This window comes from Macrobrachium rosenbergii, chromosome 59, assembly GCF_040412425.1.
Source record: "Macrobrachium rosenbergii isolate ZJJX-2024 chromosome 59, ASM4041242v1, whole genome shotgun sequence".
Classification (NCBI taxonomy): domain Eukaryota; kingdom Metazoa; phylum Arthropoda; class Malacostraca; order Decapoda; family Palaemonidae; genus Macrobrachium; species Macrobrachium rosenbergii.
The window spans coordinates 8690751-8711156 of NC_089799.1; the positions used below are offsets into that span (position 1 = coordinate 8690751).

Here is a 20406-nt window from a genome sequence, read left to right on the forward strand (position 1 = left end):
AGTTTTATAAGTTAGTCATTATTTTATTTTCTGCATTGATGAAGTGTATGGGTATTGCAGAATGTATAAAAGAAAGCACATGTTTAATTTTATAAGATGTTTTTATAGCATAGCATTCCTTATGTTTAAAGAGTATGTTATTGTTGTGATGTCATAGGAAGTGACGTCACAGGACGAAAATGGCGGGAGGGAGAAAAATGTAAACAAACCAGTAGCGGGAGTGTTGAAAGCATGGTGGAAAGAGGTAGAGAGAGCTCTCTGAAGGTTAGGTCGATAATGGTTGGGTTGTAAGTCTGTTTGTGGTTTTTGATGTCGTAAGCTGGATTGCATAGAGTAAAAAGAACAACGTGAACAGGTGAGTGGATCACATAATTGAATAATTTAAGGATAGGTTAGGCTAGAAAAATTTTCATTATGAACGTCCGGATAATGAGGTGGAAGATGACTAAGATAGAAATCACGCCTCTTCTTACTTACAAAAGTCGTCGACGAAGCCAAGGCATTAGCCTGATGAGCCAGACCCATTGATACAGAAGTTATTAAACTGTCAAACAGTCCCGGATCCGAAGGGATATATATCCGTCATTCTTTAAGAAACCCATTAGTCCTGACAACATCCACAGAGAGTGTGAAAGAGCCTCAGTCTGATTACGTAGCACATCTTCTAGCACCGCCGCTTCCCTAAGGGAAATCCCTACAAGACGAGACGATGCCGGAGACCTCGATAGGATTGCTTCAACAGATTCATTGAGAGGCAACCTGGCACCTGCCGAGGGATTACCACGGACTGAATAGATCGCCTTCCTAGGGGGAAGAAGAGAAATGTCCTGCCTATTAGAAGTCACCACTGAAGCCAGATGACAGTTCACCTCCTCCAAGGCCTGCCTAACCCGATCAAACCAAACTAGTCCACACGAAAAGGGAACAGGAGTTGGCTTAGTGGCATAGAACGACTCGAAGAGATTGATTTGGCGATGCGGATGGTCCGGAGCTCTTGCTTGAGGGCGGTACAAGGAAGAGATGTACTCAAGCATACGTCTGTAGTCCTTACCACTGGAAAGAGGACATTCTGAATCCCTCTGGAATTTCCTGAACCTCTGGATGAGAATCAAGTTCGGCCATGTCCGAGCGGTCCATGACAGACGAAGGAGGAGGAGCTGAACAGTGCCCAGATGATGAAGGGTCAAACCAAAGACCGCCAAATCCAGAATGCTGCATACCTAAATCTAACCCGTTGCCCGGACCTGAATCCACCTGTTGATTCCACGGAAGGAAGAGAGAAGGAGCCGAGAGACCAAACCGCTTCCACATTGCTACCAAAGGGGTGCAGTGAGAGAAGCCAAACCGAGTTACTAAACCATGTGGGAGGATGAGTAAGAAACCATGGAGGGACGGAAGAAAATGAAGAAGAAGGAGAATGAAAGAGGTAGGAGTTACAACGACGCTTTCCGAGTGGAAAAGGTGGGTGATGAAAACCTCGGGCTGATCGGAGATGGTACTGCAGGCCCAGTCAAAGCTGCAGATCGCAGACCCGAACTAGAAGCGAACGGCAAACTCTGGGAAATACCCAGAATACCTGATCCTTGAAGTGGAAGCAAGGGGTTGCGTATACCCGAAAGGATTGACCTAGCGTATACCCGAAAGGATTGAACCTGGAGCACTGGAGGCCAAATTCTGCCGAAGCTGAGTTCTCACTTGACCAGAAGATCCTCCTACCAAGGAAGGCTGCACTGCGGAAGGGAAGGCAGAAGGGAAGGCGGAAGGAAAGGAGCAAGACAGAGGAATGGCAGAGGAAGACAGAGGAATAGCAGAGGAAGACAGAGGAAAAGCAGAATCCTTAGAATGAAGGGACAGAAGGTAGACCGAATCCGCCCATCCCTGATAATCCTGAAGCATGTCCGACATAAATTCCGGACACTCCTGAGTCACATATTCTCTAATGTTAGAAAACCCATTCAACCAACAACCTCTCACCAAAAGTCTATATCCTTAGACAGACCCAACAAGTCTGCATTATACTCGACCACATCACCAGAACGGTCACGCGAACCACTCTTAGAAGCCGAAGGTGGCACTCTCGAATCTACTTTACTAGATGGAGGCGACCTTGCCCAGATCGAAACAGAAGTGACGCAGGAGAAAATTTGCCCGAAGCACAAACTCCACTGGAAACCGAAACCCCAACAGAGACCGACTCTGCACAACTGAAGCCTTCTCCTCACTACCTAATCCCACCTATCCGCCTTAGTCATGCCTAGCTCTTGATTTTGACTAAAGTTTTTCAACATTGAATTTTTCAACAACACTACAAGGGGGTTGGGGAGGGTCCTTCACTGTCTGCTCCGCCAAGGAGCCGCAGAACCTACCCACTCCCGGAGGCTTGTGGTTCTCCATTACCCTTAGCACTGTTAGGGCTGGTTCTGGAACAGACAGGGAGCTGAAAGAGAAGCAATATTAGACATCCTAACACTACTACTATCCTTGCTAGAAAATTGTTGGAAAAGACTAGCTACTAAATTTCTCATACTACTCGTGATCCTACCTTCTAACTGTCTAACTAACTCTGAACTGGCTACATCTGAAACCGAAGCCTGAGGTCCCTGAGGCAATGAAGAATCTGACTGACGTTTGCCGCCCTTGCTAGCCAGCGATTTGCGATGGCGAATGTAACCTTCCATCTGTTCTGACGTCCAATCTGAACATTCATCGCAACGCATTTGTAAATTACATTGAATCTTTCTACATGCCTGACAAATGGAGTGTCTATCATGTCTCAAAGTACTCATCTGTTTCTTGCAAGACGAGCAGGAGCGATGGGCACTAGCATCCACGGTCGAGGTGCAGATGAAGTCGAGGTCGGTTGGGCAGAAGCGGTAGTGACAGGAGAGGAGGAAGACTTGTCCATAATGATCAATCAAGTTTCAAGAACCGGTGAACTCAAATCCAAAGACGTTCCACGACGAAATATCCAGAAAGGCTGAGAAATCCCAGCAAAGGTCATTAATCCAGGGGAAGAGTCAGTAAATCCAAGCAGAAGGTCGTAAATCGGGAGAAAGGTCAGTAATTCCAGTCCAGAAATCTCAAATACCAAAGAGGTGTCGAGCAACAGGATTAAACTTCGCCCTGCTGAAGGGAACAACCGTTCAGCAGCGCGAACAGAAAGCAGTTGACGAAAATGGGGGGTGTCGGCACACACCAGTGTCAGTGTTACCAACCATTTGTTGTGGTAGCTCAGTGACAAGATTTTACCTGCAGCGTTGGTAACGCTGGCTGTTAAAATTCCCAATAGGGAGATTGGTAATTGAGGTTGTTCGGGCTAGTGGGATTAAAGGCTAATTCAGGTGTTCAGGGAGTGTATTGCAATATCACATTTAAAATGAAAAAATTGAATGTAAACCTTACATACGATTTTGCTGTTGTTCTATTATTTTTGTGTACATGCAAGAGAATATGCATACTGTATTCTTTGGTTACCACAACTTGAGTCCCATCTCTCTAGATGTATGGTGCATTCTAATATACAGCTTTGCAAATCTTGTAGCATTTTGCTGATTAAGAAAATCTATGAGAGCGTAAAGTCCTTTTTACCTATATCAATCTTAATAGTAATTTGTACCGCTCAAGCCTAGGCCTGTATTGCTGTGTTCAAGGAATTCACATTTCACTTTGAAGAGTCCCTTTTTATATTTACAAGCCTTAAACTGTAAATCTTATTTTGTATTCATAAGCTCTCTGTTTAGAACAATCTTACCATGAACTGGGTGAAGTCAGTCAGGTAGAGAGAGACATAAGAGAACGGATGAAAAGTATAGTGAACAGGCAAAAAGCTTACAGCTAGGCATCAAAAGATACTTTAAAGGACTTTTAGTAGTGTAAAAAGTAGAAAATTTTGTGTTTCAATAAACATCCAAGCCTTACCTGACTGGTCCATATGTTTAGTTGCGGATGCTGGTTGTGAGCACCCTGCAGTGGTGTTGATGAGAGAGGGCCAGTTCGCTCTGTAGCCTGAAACCCTGGGTTGACTGTGGTGCGGGTTGGGCGCCATCCAATTGGAGATCCAAAAGAGGTCAGGTACAAGTTATTACTTCCAACACCAGCAGTCCTGAAAAAATGACAACATTCCAAACTTTTTCACTTAATATAACCCATCACATTACAAGACCTATTGCACACTTACAAAAGCAGTACCTTCAGACTGATGAAAAACCTAACGATGTGTGTGTGTCAATGCTTAAAATACCCATCAATAAACATTGTACTAATAACATAAGAACAGACATAATCATCTACCTTGGAGTCATAGGAGATAGCACCCCCCGGGGTGACACAGGAGGACTCGGTGGGCCAGGAGGAACTGATCCATCACAAGGCAGAAATGTCCGAAGATAATCTTCAAGCAGGCTAGGATAAATGGCATCACCAGAAGTTGACCAAGATAGTGACCACCTGTGATTGCTCCCACTTACCAAAAAGTGAGCATAGTGGAAAATGTAGAACTCAAAAGCATCTGAATGCATTAGTTAAGGATATAATTATTAGGTTTAAAGTATAAGAGTTAAGTTTCATTGATCTAGTGATCAACTGCCTGACATGCACTGATTTTCAAACCTCTCTTCTATGGTACAACCAGCCACCGTGAGCCTCCCTTTCTGTGGTCTTTGATAGCTTCCTCCATTAAACTCCACTTGTTAATTTTATAGATTCCTAATGTTCACTTCAAAATATTAACTTCCAATAAGCCAATTCACTTACAACAAGGGATGAATGCTAATTACACAAGCTTCAAACAAGTTGCTATGACCAAAAAAAAAAAAAAAAAAAAAAATATGAAGGCCAATAAGGAAGTGTTACTTGATGGGTATTGATGTGAAGCAATTCTCTCAATTCACAATCATGTCTGCTCTCTTTTACAAACTGCTGAATGTCTGACCTTTGAAATACTGACATAACAGCTTAACGGACTTAGCTACTGCACTGTGATTACTTTTCCCTGTGTTACCATTTTAGCTGTGATATATTTTTTGACAAAGCTCTTAACTTGAATGTTCAAAATACAGTACAGGTTACTTTAAGTTACGAACTATGTAGAATTGCTGTTAATCGTAAGATATACATCTAGAAAATATTCAAGTACAGGCTATAATATAGGGTCTTGGTTACTTATCAGAAAGGCCAGATCCCCAAAGCACCTGTTAAGTTGAGTGCTACTGTAATAGGTTAAATAAAGGCAATGGTTTCACCTTCATGAAACAACAGGGAGAGCTACTTGCAATGTTCTTGTTTTGTAAAATAGTAACTCAGCTTTGATCATTTAAAAGGATACTTAACAAAATATTCGTTGGTGTTTTTCCAGGCCCAGGATTCTGAACTTTGTTGACATAGAAATTACCAGGCACTCCCTCCTCAATTTCTGCTCGTGACTTGGCCTAAAACAAGAAACAATGAAAAACGTAAAATAAGTAACATTTTCATCAAGGAAGGAACCACCTTATATTGTTAGCACATGCTTTTCTACTTACAGATGGCCAGTCCTATGAGAGTTAAGCACTTACAGCTCAAATTTTATCTAGTAAGCAATCAGAAAACTGCAAAATAGACCTGCCTACTGTTAGAATGCATCTGAAACATTCCATGTACCTATAATGTTTTACAAATACAAAACAATGATCCTAAAATGCACTCTTTACTCACATGATGAGAAAACTATTACTTGGCATCATGGAAGGAACCACCTTATATTACTAGCACTTGCTTTTCTACTTACAAATGGCCAGTCCTATGAGATTTAAGCACTTACAGTTCATATTTCATCTAGTAAGCAATCAGAAAACTGCAAAATTGACCTGCTTACTGTTTGAATGCATCTGATATACTCCATACACCTACATTGTTTTACAAATACAAAACAATGATCCTAATATGCCATTTTTACTCAAATGAAGAAAAAAGTATTATCTAGCAATCACAATTTTATACCTTACAAGACAGAAATATAAAAATACTTATATATGAAGGGAAAAATTACAGGTTATGACAATATAAATACTTACAGGAAGCCAGGCCACAGGAAATTCAAATAACAAGAAAGGATCATTAGCCAGTCTGTATGTAAATGATAGCAATGGTCCTGAGGCACTGAGAAATGCACAAAGCTGTTCAAATTCTCTTGGTAAGGAAGAGTGCGTTATGGTCCTCAGACCCCAACCGAGTTGGCCATTCATGCCGAAGATGCTGTCAATCACTGTGCGAAGAACAAAACTAGCATCTTTACTAGTAGACTCATTTAATATTCGACCAACTTCTTCACATCGTAGCTGTAGGACTGGCTGATTAACAGCATTTTGTAGCCGAACCTGTAGAGAAAGAGAAATTGTATACATATAATATAACAATTACTAAAACTAAGCTTTCTGGCTTAAACAAAAACAACTGACATTTATTGAAGAACCACAAAAATGAGAAATTATTCTGTATATAGTGGTTTTACCAAAAGATCTGATGCTTTGTAAATACAATTCCTTGCCTCACATACCCTTCCCAATTTCTCCAAGCAGGCAATCACATGCATATAATATTTATTATATAAAGATACCATCCAATCCCATGATTTAAGATCACCTCATTACACTTCAGTATTATTATTGCCCATATTTACAACAAGCAGACATTTTTATTGATCAAACATCAAAAACTCTGTGAAGAAAGCTTCCACAAAAAAAAGTAAAAAAAAAAAAGAGTAAAGTGGAGAGAAGAAACAATAAAAATGTGCAAAAAATAAGAAGTATAACCGTAAACAGCAATACATACACGTCAGAAAAACTACTGCAAAGGCACACAGCACATGCCTCGATAGAATCACTATAACTTATCTAACAGAGGTCTCAAATACTAACTTGTAAGCCATGTACATCAGCTACAAAATGTTCTGCAACATTACTCACCACTTACAAAACTTGTTTACTCACAAAGAAAATTTATGCATTTACACATACTGTACTTTCTAGAGGACAAACTTCATACAACACCTTCTACTACATTAATATATACCTTTACAGTTCCTTGGAAAATACTAACCTTGATCAGTGAATTACAACTGAAGCCACTTTTGACAACCAGGCTCTTATTTAGCTTTCCATCTTTAATTTCTTGTTTCCCTTTGAGGTGGCAGTTACCAGCCTCCATCACATGGATTCCTTCATCAAAAAGATCTAACAGCAAATGCCTCTACATAGAAACAGTAAAGCTGTACTCTAAAAACCCCTTCCTTCCATTTAATTAAGCAATTGAGGTTTATCGTAATTACAGCTCTTATCACTATATTTTCATCCTTATCTGTACCACAAATAAGATAATTCCACATCTTACATTTGATTACAAGTACCAAAGTAACTGTTGTTCAGCTAAAAAAGGAAAATGTATCTTCCTCTTCAGAGAAACTAGGAGTCCAGGGTTGACCCAATCCCAAACATAAGGGAATTCATAACAAGGCAATACAAAGGGGGAGCCAGTGCCGCAATTCTCCCACATAGAGAGAGAGAGAGAGAGAGAGAGAGAGAGAGAGAGAGAGAGAGAGAGAGAGAGAGAGAGAGAGAGGGAGGAAATCTTCCCTGTTGCCCAAAGAAGTCTTGCCTTATCTGAAAACCAGACAGCCATCTCGTCAACATGAGTAAATCAGACAGACTGAAGAAGCAATGCATTGGGTAAAATCTTGGTGTTGCAGGCCTGGTCAGGTTCTAGATTAACAGGAATCCTGTAGTCTCTCGTGTCTAAATAAGGAATTATTACAATGTTCCAGGAATTAAGTATGCAATTGATAGTTGCTACCTGACAAGTGTGAATCAGATCTTAACACCATAATCAACGATGAAAGAGATTATCAATGCTAGACTCCTGCAGAAAAGTAAGAGGACTGCCCAAAAGTCTTCTTAGTGCAAGGCATAAGGGAAGCAAGTAGTATCACCTTCCTAAAGATAATCTGGTAACCAACAGCGACAGATAAACGTACAAGAGCCAAAGCTCAGATGTAGTTCAGGGTATGGGTCAGTGCCCATTCAGCTGTCAGAATGGCAATGAATGATAAAATCATCCTAATAGACCTAATGACTTGCATTTCTTTATTTATCTGCCAGATTGGACAACAGGCACCAGCTAGGCCCCAGGATGAGTCTTACTCGGTTTTGGGCACAGATGGGGACGGGGGGCGTTACAGGCATTCGGGCATTTGCCTCCCCCAAGGGAAAAGGATGTCAAATTAATAACTTCCAACAGTTTTGCATACTAAATTACCTGTATATTTTGGCGTTTTGCATATGAAACCACTTTCATACCCTCTGCAAACTAAATATCACCAAACCTATCGCACAGTAAAAATCACCTATAGGTCATTGCTAACTAAATCACTATACTACCAATTCTATAGAAGATTTAATTACCCCCAAACCTACCGGGCATTAAAAAAGCATATCATCTGACAAAATCAGCAACTGCATGTGCAGTCATTAACTATCACCAAAAATTATGCTGAAAAGCAGTAATGTCATCAACTGGCATATTCCTGTTACAAATCTTTATAAATGCCAAAAAAAGTTAACAAAAGAAGGAAATACCAGACAGGGCGAGGAAAGATTACAGATTTCATCAAGATTTCGGGAATGTCAGGAACTGCAAGAAAGGTAGTAGAAAGCATGATAAGATAAGCTAGATTAAAAAATATAGATTATCACGGAGAGTAGTTTATAAGGTTATCATTTCGATACTGGCTTCATGGTAAATTAAGTAACAAGGAAGAAATTGTTCGCTCTAAACCATTACAAAAGTAAATTATATCTATGAAACATGAAAATGCCGATATAAAGACATTTCATATGACTAAAAGTTGAAAAAAATAGTATTAAATATACCAAATATACAAATCGGCACCCAAACCTTTAGTTTGACAAAAAAAGAAACAAAACAAGTGGAGAGAACGATTTTTATACCAATATGAGACGCAAAGAACCAACCCAGTTCAGATAAACAAAAAGTATGTAAATAAACTATAAGAAAAGTAACAGGAAAATTATTAAAATTATTAAAAAGCTACAGCAGAAAACTACACAGTATACCCAATAAATACATTGGAAATTAAATGCTAAAAGTATACTTATTTAATGAAGTTCTCAAGGTAGGCCTAATCACAATCAATTTCCTGCGCTTATACTACGACAAAATTTCTAAACCTTTACCCGGATACTCGGTGCCAGATCTTCCACAACTCGTCCGCCCAGATACATGGCTGTCTTCAAGATGACACAAATTACTGCTAAGAAGGAACAGGGCGTCTCGACCGCTGTTTCGGGGGCACCGAAATGATTCTACCCTCCTTTCCTAATCCTATGGTGGGAACATCCTGCGCCTTTCCCATAAGGAGGCAGCGTTGCCAACACATATATTTCCTTGTAGCCATACACACTCTGAGATAACTTTCTTACAAATTATATATCTGCGTAAATATAAGGTAATATCTTAATGTTGAATTCCAATATTAAACTGAGATTGCAACAGCTTATGACTAAAGAATACGAAAAGTTAATGGTTTTGACGTAAACGCTGGGTGAAGCCATCATGTTTAAGCCTGTAGCACGAATGGCCGGTAATAATGACGGAACTGTTACTCACCGTTTACTGTGTATTCCTTTTTTTTCGAGTATAGCATCAATATATCACTTGTATTTTTAACTGGCTAAACTTAAATCTTTAAAATCATGAACAGTTCAAGGCTAACACAAAATAAACATCCGTTCTCAAGGAATGAATGATGCATTATTTCGATATTCTGTAACCGCAGGAAATAATCATTTAAGAATTTAGATCTGTAACATACTTTATTACAGCATTTATCAGCTTTTAATATCTTGATAGTACTCATTTCTTCAAAAATAACGATAAAATCAATCGTTAAGCTTCTAGGGCAACTTAGATTCCTGTCTGACAACAATCGTTATCCTTATGACATGAACGTAACTCAAACATAAAATTATTAGCCAGATATGCGTTTCTAAATATTCCGGAATATTAAGTTTCTTCCGCAAATATTTATTTGACGACTGCAATTTGTGTAGAATTTGAAGCATAATGCAAAAGAGACATTTAGCATGAGGCCGCCTTAATTTTGTGTTTACTTATGTAGACGACATCGCAAAACTGTGAGAGAGAGAGAGAGAGAGAGAGAGAGAGAGAGAGAGAGAGAGAGAGAGAGAGAGAGAGAGAGAGAGAGAGAGAGAAGCTATCTGAAATCGTATTAACTAATAACAATAAGCGTCAAATAATCGTAGCGGAAGCATATTCTATGAGAGAATAAAAGGCCTTTCAATGACATCCGAAAAACTAATGTTTAAGAAATGATTAGGTCAAAGGAATGTAGCCAATCGCGCTGTGGCCAAATCTTAGGAAATCTGATGTTATAATTCCCGGTAATATTCGATTTGACGGGCAATTATAAAGTGAACGGTATAATTATGGTTATACGCAGACGAAAATTTTTTTTCAAGTAGTAAATGACTCCATAATAAACATGATAAGTCACCTGAAGCCTTTAAGGCTGAAAGAAATCACCTATATTTGTGACACAGCCTAAATTTACTGTATCCTGATATTCCTGCAAGTGTTTACTACAGCCTTGGAGGAGGATTTGACTAATTAGGTTCCTTTGCGTGACATTAAAACAAATCATTTACATGACTTTAAAACTTCAAGTCTGCATGATGCATTAGATGGAACTTGTCGACTTTTCTTCTCGTGAGGATTCATAATAGTGATGTATATTACTAAAAGTACTAATTTGAAAAATGACAACTACAGTACATAAAGAAGTTAAGATATATCTGTTAAATTTCTAGTTGTTAGAAAAAATTACAGTACAGGTATTTACGATGCATACTGTAAACTCCACAATAAATGTTTTCATGAAAAATATTATCTTTATTTTTTTCTATTCAATTTATAGTGTATGTGATGACACTATCGCTCAATTTAACCAGCACTATTTTCAGAATACTGTACAAAACAAATATACTTTCTGACAACTGACATCATCAGCAGTGTTGATATTCCTTGCCTACTCAAGTATATAACTTAACCAGGTCCTTCAATCAAATATTTTACATCCCAATCAGTTAAACAGAGTGACAGTGATAAGTAGGTTAATACTAACCAATGTTTGGCCAAGCTTTCAAACCATTTTTTTCTTGATACTTTCAGACTGCCCAAATTTTCCCATTCTCAATGGCACCTCTCAACAGCTACACCCAAAGGTTGTATAATTTGGGGCTTTATGCTAATGAATTATAGGGTTGTCACAATTGTCTGACCTGTGCTATCCATACTTTCCACTTGGGTAATTCCTATCTTGATCATGTTGATCGCCCATTTTCCAGAATGATTATTTCAATCAGGCAAAAATCAGTGCATGCTGATCTCATGTTGTATAAAAAGTTTCTTCTTTCTGCTAATGAAAATTTTGATGTCTATATAAATATTTTGATGGTAAGATTATTTTTCATGTGTAGTAAGGCATTTTGCATTTAATCATTAAGGGCAATTATCCTAGTCTTTGCATTCGATTAAACACCAAATTAAGATTTCTTATGATATGAGGCTGAGTCTGCCCAATGTTGTTCTCATAATAAAGTGATGTTAACTTCCTTAATCAAAATACATTTTGTTTCAAATACACACTTGTACAGGCCTATTTGCTTGTATAGGCCAATTTAAGGAAAATTTGTGTGTACTGTATTAGCCTATAACAAAACCTATAAAAATTTTGATATATATATACATATATATATATATATATACATATACACCATATATTGCATTTTTCAAGAGAAAGTTTTACATTTATTAAGGGAGTTATAATTATGAGAACATACATATGGCATATATAAGTTTAAACAGAACAAGCTTAATTACTGTATAAATCTTTGTCTATAGGATAAATGTAAAAAAAAAATATTATAAAAGTGCATGAGAGTTGTGTACTTATTTCTAATTGTCATGACCTGCTTAAAAGCATATCAAAGACATGTATTATATCCTAACCTAACCTATCCTACAGCATCATGACCAGGTTTGGTGGTGGTGGGGGGCCTTTGCCTGACTGGACTCTCACATAGCGACATCATTCATAACAGAAAAATGTGTGAATAATTATCCTGCAGCATGCCACAGTCACATAATCAAAGACAGGATAGGCTATGTGCGCTACGCTACACGATTTTATTTTCTTTTCCTTAGCCACACACCAGTTTTAAACTAGGTACAACCCAGGAATATCCTTTTCCTTGGACCATTATTCTAACCAGATTTCTTATTTTCACCCAATCTGAGATACTTGAGCCTAACCCTTGGCTAGACATATGAGTTAGCTTACAGGATGAAACTATTAAGTTTCCTAGGTTCTTATCACTGGGCCTAGTGCAATATTTGGCTTGACTAGAACAGAGCAAGGCTGTGCTTTCCTAACCTAAAACCAAGATTAGCCTATTTCTACTATATTAAGGTAATGAACCTTACCTCAGGCTATGTTACAGTTTCAGACTGAAGTCCCTGCGTACCCTGACGGCATAGGCTAGTCCAGCCATCAGTGTACAAAAACTATTATTAACTTACTTTAAACCATTGCTGCGTTTTGGACTTGAAAATATAATTTCCCTGTTTTAATGAGTGCTTTGAACATTTCTGATATTCACTGGACCCCACCTTTATACCCTACAATTTGGGGGACCAAAGTGGGAAAACGGGCTTTTTTTGAGTGGGGAAAACGTAAAACGAGCGAAATACAAGGACCCAAAAATTCATTGATAGTTCTCATTCAGATTAACCTAAGTTCATACAATGCTTTCAAACTAAAATCATGCACAGAGGTAAGGTCCCGGTCCCCTAGGTTACTTTAGGTAAAGTTAGTTAGTTCATTTGCTAAGGAAAAAAACATCAGAAATGTTCAAAGTACCCATTTGTCTTTTGATTATGTTTATGATTACTGTCTTTCGTTGATATTTTTATGTTCATCCCCCAAGGCCTGGTACTAAACATGGTTCCTGTTTTGAGAGTAAACTGGTAGTTACCCATTCTAGAGGGAGTGCGGTAGAAGTTTTCAGTTTTACCCAATAATGGTTTACAGTAAAATTTTACAGTTATTTTTCGGAAGACTCCAGCCACCTCCCACATTACAATTTATATTTTCTTGGGTAAAACACATCAAAACAACAAAGTTCTTCTCAATACATAACCTTCGCAAATACTTAATAACAGAGAAAAATAATTAATCAAATTACAACTTATAAAGTAAACAATACCGGCCCCCAACCACCTCCATAGCTAATATGGCAAAATTGTACCCAGTAAACACCCCTAGGTTACGTTGGGCTGGTATTTTTTGGTTAATTTTAGTGCCCTATCATTTCCTAGCCATTTCTGCATGAAAAACCCAGAATGGTTTTTCATGCAAAAAAGGCTGGCTGGAGTCTTCCAAAAAATTACCAATTTTACTGTATTTTTTTCCAAGGTGATTACTTAGCTAGTTTGCAGAATGACGGAACTACCTCCCACAGAAGCTTAGCCCTCTGTCTCCGATGTTTAGTGTTCCTTGAGGGGTCCAGGGGGATGACGCTCCCCCGGCCAGGTCAGAGCATTGCACCCTAAGGGAGGTAAGGAAGGTCAAGTCTGGCATTCTAGGAAGGGTTAGGTTTGTTTTCGTCTGCGGAACCTGTTTAAAACATTAGGACAGGCTACTAGCCTGGGTACCTTCGGGCATATAAAAAGTAACTCAGCAGGGCCATACCCTATGGTAGGTTAGGCGGAATGGGACCTAAAAATTGGGCTAAAACTTCAAAACTTCATCCCAATACATATTTAAAGCTTCATGTTGCCACGGCTAGCCTCCTCTAGACAATCCTAGACTAGAACTGGATTATCTAGATCAACCTCTGGTCCTAGACACCAACGGATTCAAGTTTGTCCCTGCAATACCTAGCCGATGGGCACATACTCTAGGGCTTGAACCCCTTAAATAATAGACGTAACTAAATCAAATTCGCTCAAACGTTCAACTACTGACCCACTTTAACCAAATTCGAATAATTACCCCTAAAGATAACGGATTCGTTGCCATGATGCGGCCGTTCTGAACTTCTGACTCGAGTTGGTACCTTCGTTGGTGGTGGTCGTTTCAGGGTTTGTTGTCAAACAGATATGTGAAATTGACTAATTACGATGCCAATTTGAAGTTCTCATGGCGGGAAGTAAATGATGGTCACACTGTCATGGCAGCCGGTCCTATTCATTGCTATGAGTATCTACTGTACAGTATATACTCAGTAATGCTAATCCTTTTCATCGAATTATTTTCCGGCTGCTCTTTCAAAGATTGTTCTCATGGCGGGAGGCACATGATGGCCATACTAATATGGCAGCCGGTCCTATTCATTACTATGAGCATCTACAGTATATACAACTGAGAAATGTTAACCCTTTTCACTGAATTATTTTCCGGATGCCCATTCAACGATTCTTCTCATGGCGCAAAACAAATGATGGTCACACTGTCATGGATTCATGGCAGCCGGGTCCAAAAATATTACCAAGGACACCTACTATATATTGAGTAATACTAATAATTTTCAGTAAATTATATTACAGATGCTCTTTCAACCACTGTTGACAAACAAATCCTGAAGTGATTCTGCACTGCAATAGATATTTGCAATTAGCTGATTTCAGTCAGCAGTAGATCATGTGTGATATTGCATAGAATATTTATTTACAGTTAGCTGATTTTAACCAATGAGGAACTTTGGACTGCTAACTGAAAACTTCTGATTATGGCGTGGATCACATATTAAATGTATTGAAAATAGGATTTTATCACCTAGAGAATGCAGCATTCATAAAAATATTGATGGACATCGACACTAGTCATTTTTATGCTGTACGTACAAGTGATATGATCATCTATGGAAGTTTCAGGGTTTAATACTGAACCTGTTAAGGCAAGAAGTAAGAAATAACTTTAGGACGTGTACATCACAATGACTAATAAAAAAACCAGATTTATGTAAAAGACTTCGTACAACAAGATCCTACTGAAAGCATGAATATACGAATGATAAAGATGATAATTTAGTCTCTGCCCTGTGATAACATATGCGGCTTTCATGCGTTAAATTAGATGCAAAAGAATTAAATATTTTAAACTGTAACTTGGAAAAAAGATGCTTCATTATTGTTGTTGTTATTTACGTAAATTATCTTTAATAAGTACGTTGTCAAGAGGTAGATAGGGAGAGAGATATAATCATAATTTAGTGATTAACCAGACACTAAAGTCAATAATACTTGAACGAATTCTTTACACACATTGCATTCCAATTTCTAAAGGCTGACACACCTGGACTCTCTGCCTGGAATAATAAGAGTTATATGTCCTCGTCCGAATCCATTCCAAGACCGAACTGGCTACTGGCTTGGCCTTGCTCCGTAACCCAACCTTGAAGAAAAGCAACTAACACCCATCAATAACTCGGTAATATTTCTTCTGGACAGACAAACAGACAGACAAGTGATGAATAGAATGTACGCTTCTACAACCAAAATGGAAGACAAACAGTTACGTGATCGGGTAAACACATCGACCTAACACACTTGAGTGGATCGGTCCTATGCAAGCTTCTAGTTTGTGGGAGAACAAAACCAGTTGCTCTAGTCATCGAAAGAGGAGGGAAAATTTGCAAAAACGATTACAAAACGAAATCCAGCATATGAGAGGATGTAAAACTTACTCCTTTTAAGAGTATTAGCAAAGGTCTCTGTAAAAGTTACTCTGTCACGGTACTAATGATATAGTCTGTCAATTTAATTTTCCATTTGTTGTAACGCCCCCCACAAAAAAATAACTGAAATATACGTCAGTTACAAACAAAGTGCTATAATCAGCGTTGAATGCTCAGGACTGTACACACGATGCAAGTTGAATAATGGAATTTGTGAGCTCAATGTTTACCATGGGGATTCAGTCGGACGCAAGATAAACATTAATGTAGTCAAACACATTACCTGTAATGAGTTGATGGGCTACATTCCGCAGACACAGGAGTTTGTATTCTTCAGGCCAGGCAAGAATGGCGTTCGTAACAGTCAAAGGCGCTTTCAGAAGTGTTTTGGATGGAGCAGAGAGCATTTCCGTTAGACGGTTGTGTTCAGATGGTGAGTTCCAGCGTGATTCAAATCCAGGTCTTGCTGGGTCTCTCAGAGGAAAGTTCCCTTGGTGGCAAAAGCTCATAGGGAAGACGGATTGCTCTCTCCTTGATAAGAATCGACCTGTCATACTGAAACTCCTCGATATTCTTGGCATACAGCTGTTATGCAAGTATTCCCGCGGTGATTATAAAGTAGTTTACTGGAGATTTGCTCCAATGATACTGTCACAGCTTTGTCTCGTGTCTCTTATGGTTTATTTTTGCATGGCCTTAAGAGGTTTGAAATTTGAACAGTGGACTTTATTACTGTTTTACATTGCTGCTGTTTCATACTGCTTCTTCATGATCTGCTTAGGATTTGTGATGAGAAAGAAATACTGTAAATTCTTGACGTCGCTGACCTTTTCAAACAATCGGCAGTGGTTCAGGCATCCCAATATCCTTAGTGTTCTCGTTATTCTTTATGGACTGGTGAATATCTTATTAAATGGTCTAATTGATGGTCAGTTTCAACATATAACGATACACTTGGAAACTGTCGTATCCGCCATCTGTAACCCCTTCCTTCCAGCGCTACTCGATCTTCAGTTGTTTTGGATTCTTAAGGCTATAAGCAACGAACACGATCACGTATTCTCCGTGATTAGCAGACTAATTGAAACTCGAGAAACGTGCGTGGGTGACCCTTTGCTCCTCCCAGAAGTAAGTAATCAAGATTTCGAAGTCTTTATATTTTCAATTATTTTTTTTTACATAATTTCTGTCCTTCAAGGCAAGGTCTTGCTTCAAGGTATGACGGTAGTTCACTTGAACGTATAAAATAATCTCAGCTTATATTTTTAAATCGTAACCTTTATGTTTGATCTATACAGAATATGTTTACTGTGGTTATATATACTGCGGTATATATGTATATATATATATATATATATATATATATATATATATATAATATATATATATATATATATATATATATATATATATATATATATATATATATATATATATATATATATATATATATATATATATATATATTAAAAGTTTGATTCTGTTTTGAAGAGGAAGGCAAGTTAGAAAACAAAACAGAATAAAGATAATAATAAATTAATATCAGATTTACTCACTGTGCTGGCTTCTCGTGCGTCATTGTGACCAACTGCCGTCCACACTGGCTTCCTTAGCCCTATTGAAGGTTTTATTAATATCATTATTACTTTGGTTTTGCTCCTTTTACTACTGTTAATATTTCTGCAGTATTGATCCATGAATTTAAATGCCACACTCACGAGACGTGGCTGCAGAGTGTCCCTAAACGTATTTATGCAATAAAATCGAAACACATGAAGGAATGTAGTCACTAATTTTCTTCATATGCTCCGATTTCAGGTTCCAGGACGAAAGGAAGTTGGGCTGATACAAAAGTCACCGACCTTTGAAGAAATAAACCGACTGTGTCTGGGAGCTTCCCACCTTGTGGATCAATTTAACAGTGTAATCCAGTTTTTTGTGTTTTAAATCACCACCTGCAAGCTTCACGCTCTCATATGTAGACAGCTACACATACATTCACACCTTGCTATTTAGTAAAAGAAACATAGAACCAAAACTTGACGCCATTCACTTGCAAAAAGTTACCATAAAACAATAACTTATGAATAACCTATCTGTAAAAGAAGATACTCTATTGGATCACGCCTACCATTAATTACTTCTTTGATTAAGTTCCCAAGGATAAAATTGCTTTCTCCGTTCTCGTTTTTCTGTGCCACAAAGCCACCAAATGTAACATTCACCAGACTACTAAATGCAAATAGGACGTGAATTATTCGTGTGCTTTTAAGCTGCTTTCCATTTTCGTTGGTGAGCACGATCACAAAAAGGTCATGTAGGTCTAAGTCACCCTTCTGCTGTAAATCACTAACTCCACCACCGCCACGGTAGCTTCTTCTAGACTTACATGCCAAATGTAGTTTTAAGGCAGCTCGCAACCTACGTCTGAAAACTAACCCTCTTTCATTTGAACTCCAGATCTCGAGCGGTCAGCTCCTCTTCAGATGCTCTATCGCGTTGATGAAAATGATCGTTTTGGGGTTCCTGATTGCTAGGCATACAATCAAAGAAGTCTGTATGTTACTGTTTCATCTAGCAGATGAGGCGATTCGTTTCACAGCACTCTGCTCTGTGGCAGATCGTCTTGGAGAAGAAGTAAGTTTTTACTTTTCTGTAAAAGAAAACTATTGTGACGGCTTTGTCTGTCCGCCCTCAGATCTTAAAAACTACTGAGGCTAGAGGGCTGCAAATTGGTGTGTTATCATCCACCCTCCAATCATCAAACGTACCAAATTGCAGCCCTCTAGCCTCGGTAATTTTTTTTTATTTTATTTAAGGTTAAAGTTAGCATTAATCGTACTTCTGGCACTGCTGTAGGTACCAACAACACAGGCCACCAACGAACCGTGGCTGAGTTTCATGGACCGCGGCTAAGTGGCTTGGGCCCTGTTTGTAAGCTTCGTATAGCATTATACGTTGTGTACAGAAAACTTGATTGCGCCGAAGAAACTTTGGCGCATTTTTTACTTGTTTATTTTCGTTTTTTTTTATTTTTGGTTTAAAAGAAAAAATGAAGCGTCAATAGATCATTCTTTAAGAAGCAGCCTGTTCCTTTATGATATTACCGCAAATTATACGGGAATACTGTTTAATCTTGACAATATAACTATCGAGGCACTGCAGAGTTTAAGACCCATGCAAAATAAAGAATAGCCAAAGGAATGACTCAACTTGGTCCTTATAATAATCTCATTCTTCAATGCAAGAGAGGAAACGGAGACCCACAGTTTCCCAGAAAACAGATAAAAGCATTTTGAACATTGACCATTGGTAGAATGCACGATAACTGCCCAATAAAAACAGCTGTTTAGCCTTCTATTTTTGTTTCAGCAAAGGAAAATGACGGATGCGTTATGGAAACTCGGCTCCCTGACTCAGACACCCAGAGAAGAGAAGATGTTGGCGTCCCTGACTTCTCGTCTAAGCGCCAGGCCCGTTCAGATCAGCGTCGGGGGGTTCGGAGTTCTGGGGAAACACCTCCTCGGCAATTATCTCAACATAGCTGTGACTTATTCAGTCATACTGTATCAGTCACAGTCCACCAACAATGAATCGATCAGCAAAATTTCTCTGTCAAATGACGACGCCGAAGCAAAATTCACTTCCAAGATGTAAAACCGCCCATGATGAACTTTTTACCTTTTTTCTCTGTTTTAGCCATTAGGATCCGACGCAGGTCATGTTTATCCCAGTAAATATCAGAATCATTTCAGTTTCTCCTGTCATTTGTTTCTTTACCTTGTGATCAGTTTTATCTCCTCCTTTCCACAAGGTTCAGCTTCACCTACCTGCTCTAGGAGTAAAGCCTATGCTAGTATATTGTTGGCTTATTCTAAAAGAACAAAAACAGCATTTTGTATTCATTCCCCACTGAGGAAGGAACACAGAATGCCCAGAAACATTCTGGCCATGATATTGCCTTTTAAAATAAAAACAATTTCCTTTGTGGAAATCCACCCATGTCTTGCTCCATTTTTTCTTTTCTCTTTCCTTCTATCTCTCCCTCTTCATACTCATTTGTACGTCACTTTTACAGCACGCATCTGTCTGTGGATTGTTTCACATACGTTCTCAGACACCCCCCAGTTTTTGAGATGTTAAGTCCCAGAACTTTTTTTGCCAATTCCCAAAAGTAAGTTCCATAGGTTGGAGACTTTGCACTCATTTTTGAGATGTTCTATGCCTCCAAGGCTGATGCAAATTCACTGAAGTCTTGTGAGTAACTACTCGTTTGCAAGAAGTGTAAAAGGAACGACAAGATCAGTAGTGTTAGTTCTGTGACCCGAGTTTTACTGCACTAGGACTGACCAGAAGGCATAACAGAATATATTTAGGCCGAAGGCCAAGTGCTGGGACCCGTGAGGCCATCCAGCTGCAAGGAAAATTGAGAGTAAAAGGTTATAAAAGTGTGCCAGGAGGAAAACCTCACAATGAAATAATTGTTAGAAAAGGGCGGAAAATAAGATGGAAGAGAGAGAATATGAATGGAGGTACAGTAAAAGGAATGAAAGGGGTTGCAGCTGGGGGCCGAAGGGACGCTGCAAAGAACCGTCATTAA

General features: G+C 38.7%; 1 protein-coding gene and 1 long non-coding RNA gene across 10 annotated transcripts in view; one reads left to right on the top strand and one right to left on the bottom strand.

Moving 5' to 3' along the window:
* LOC136837403 (sphingomyelin phosphodiesterase 4) overlaps nt 1-14275 on the bottom strand; it is an 84794-nt gene extending 70519 nt beyond the window's left edge. For 2 of the 9 annotated variants that reach the window (XM_067102182.1, XM_067102179.1), the window contains exons 1-5: nt 14123-14275; nt 6051-6353; nt 5324-5426; nt 4291-4507; nt 3919-4102 (exon numbers count right to left, since the gene is read on the bottom strand). In XM_067102182.1, coding sequence (XP_066958283.1) covers nt 3919-4102; nt 4291-4507; nt 5324-5426; nt 6051-6353; nt 14123-14149 — 834 coding nt within the window. In that variant the 5' untranslated portion in view covers nt 14150-14275. Of the gene's footprint in view, nt 1-3918; nt 4103-4290; nt 4508-5323; nt 5427-6050; nt 6354-7074; nt 7224-9224; nt 9482-13551; nt 13677-14122 lie in introns of those variants that run through there. The other 7 variants (XM_067102185.1, XM_067102184.1, XM_067102183.1 and 4 more) reach the window with 7 other exon arrangements.
* A 3991-nt stretch (nt 14276-18266) lies between these two features.
* Nucleotides 18267-20349, top strand: LOC136837384 (uncharacterized). Its single transcript, XR_010852682.1, has 2 exons — nt 18267-18443; nt 19179-20349. It is a non-coding gene; the product is annotated as an uncharacterized lncRNA (long non-coding RNA).
* Nucleotides 20350-20406: the final 57 nt, after the last annotated feature.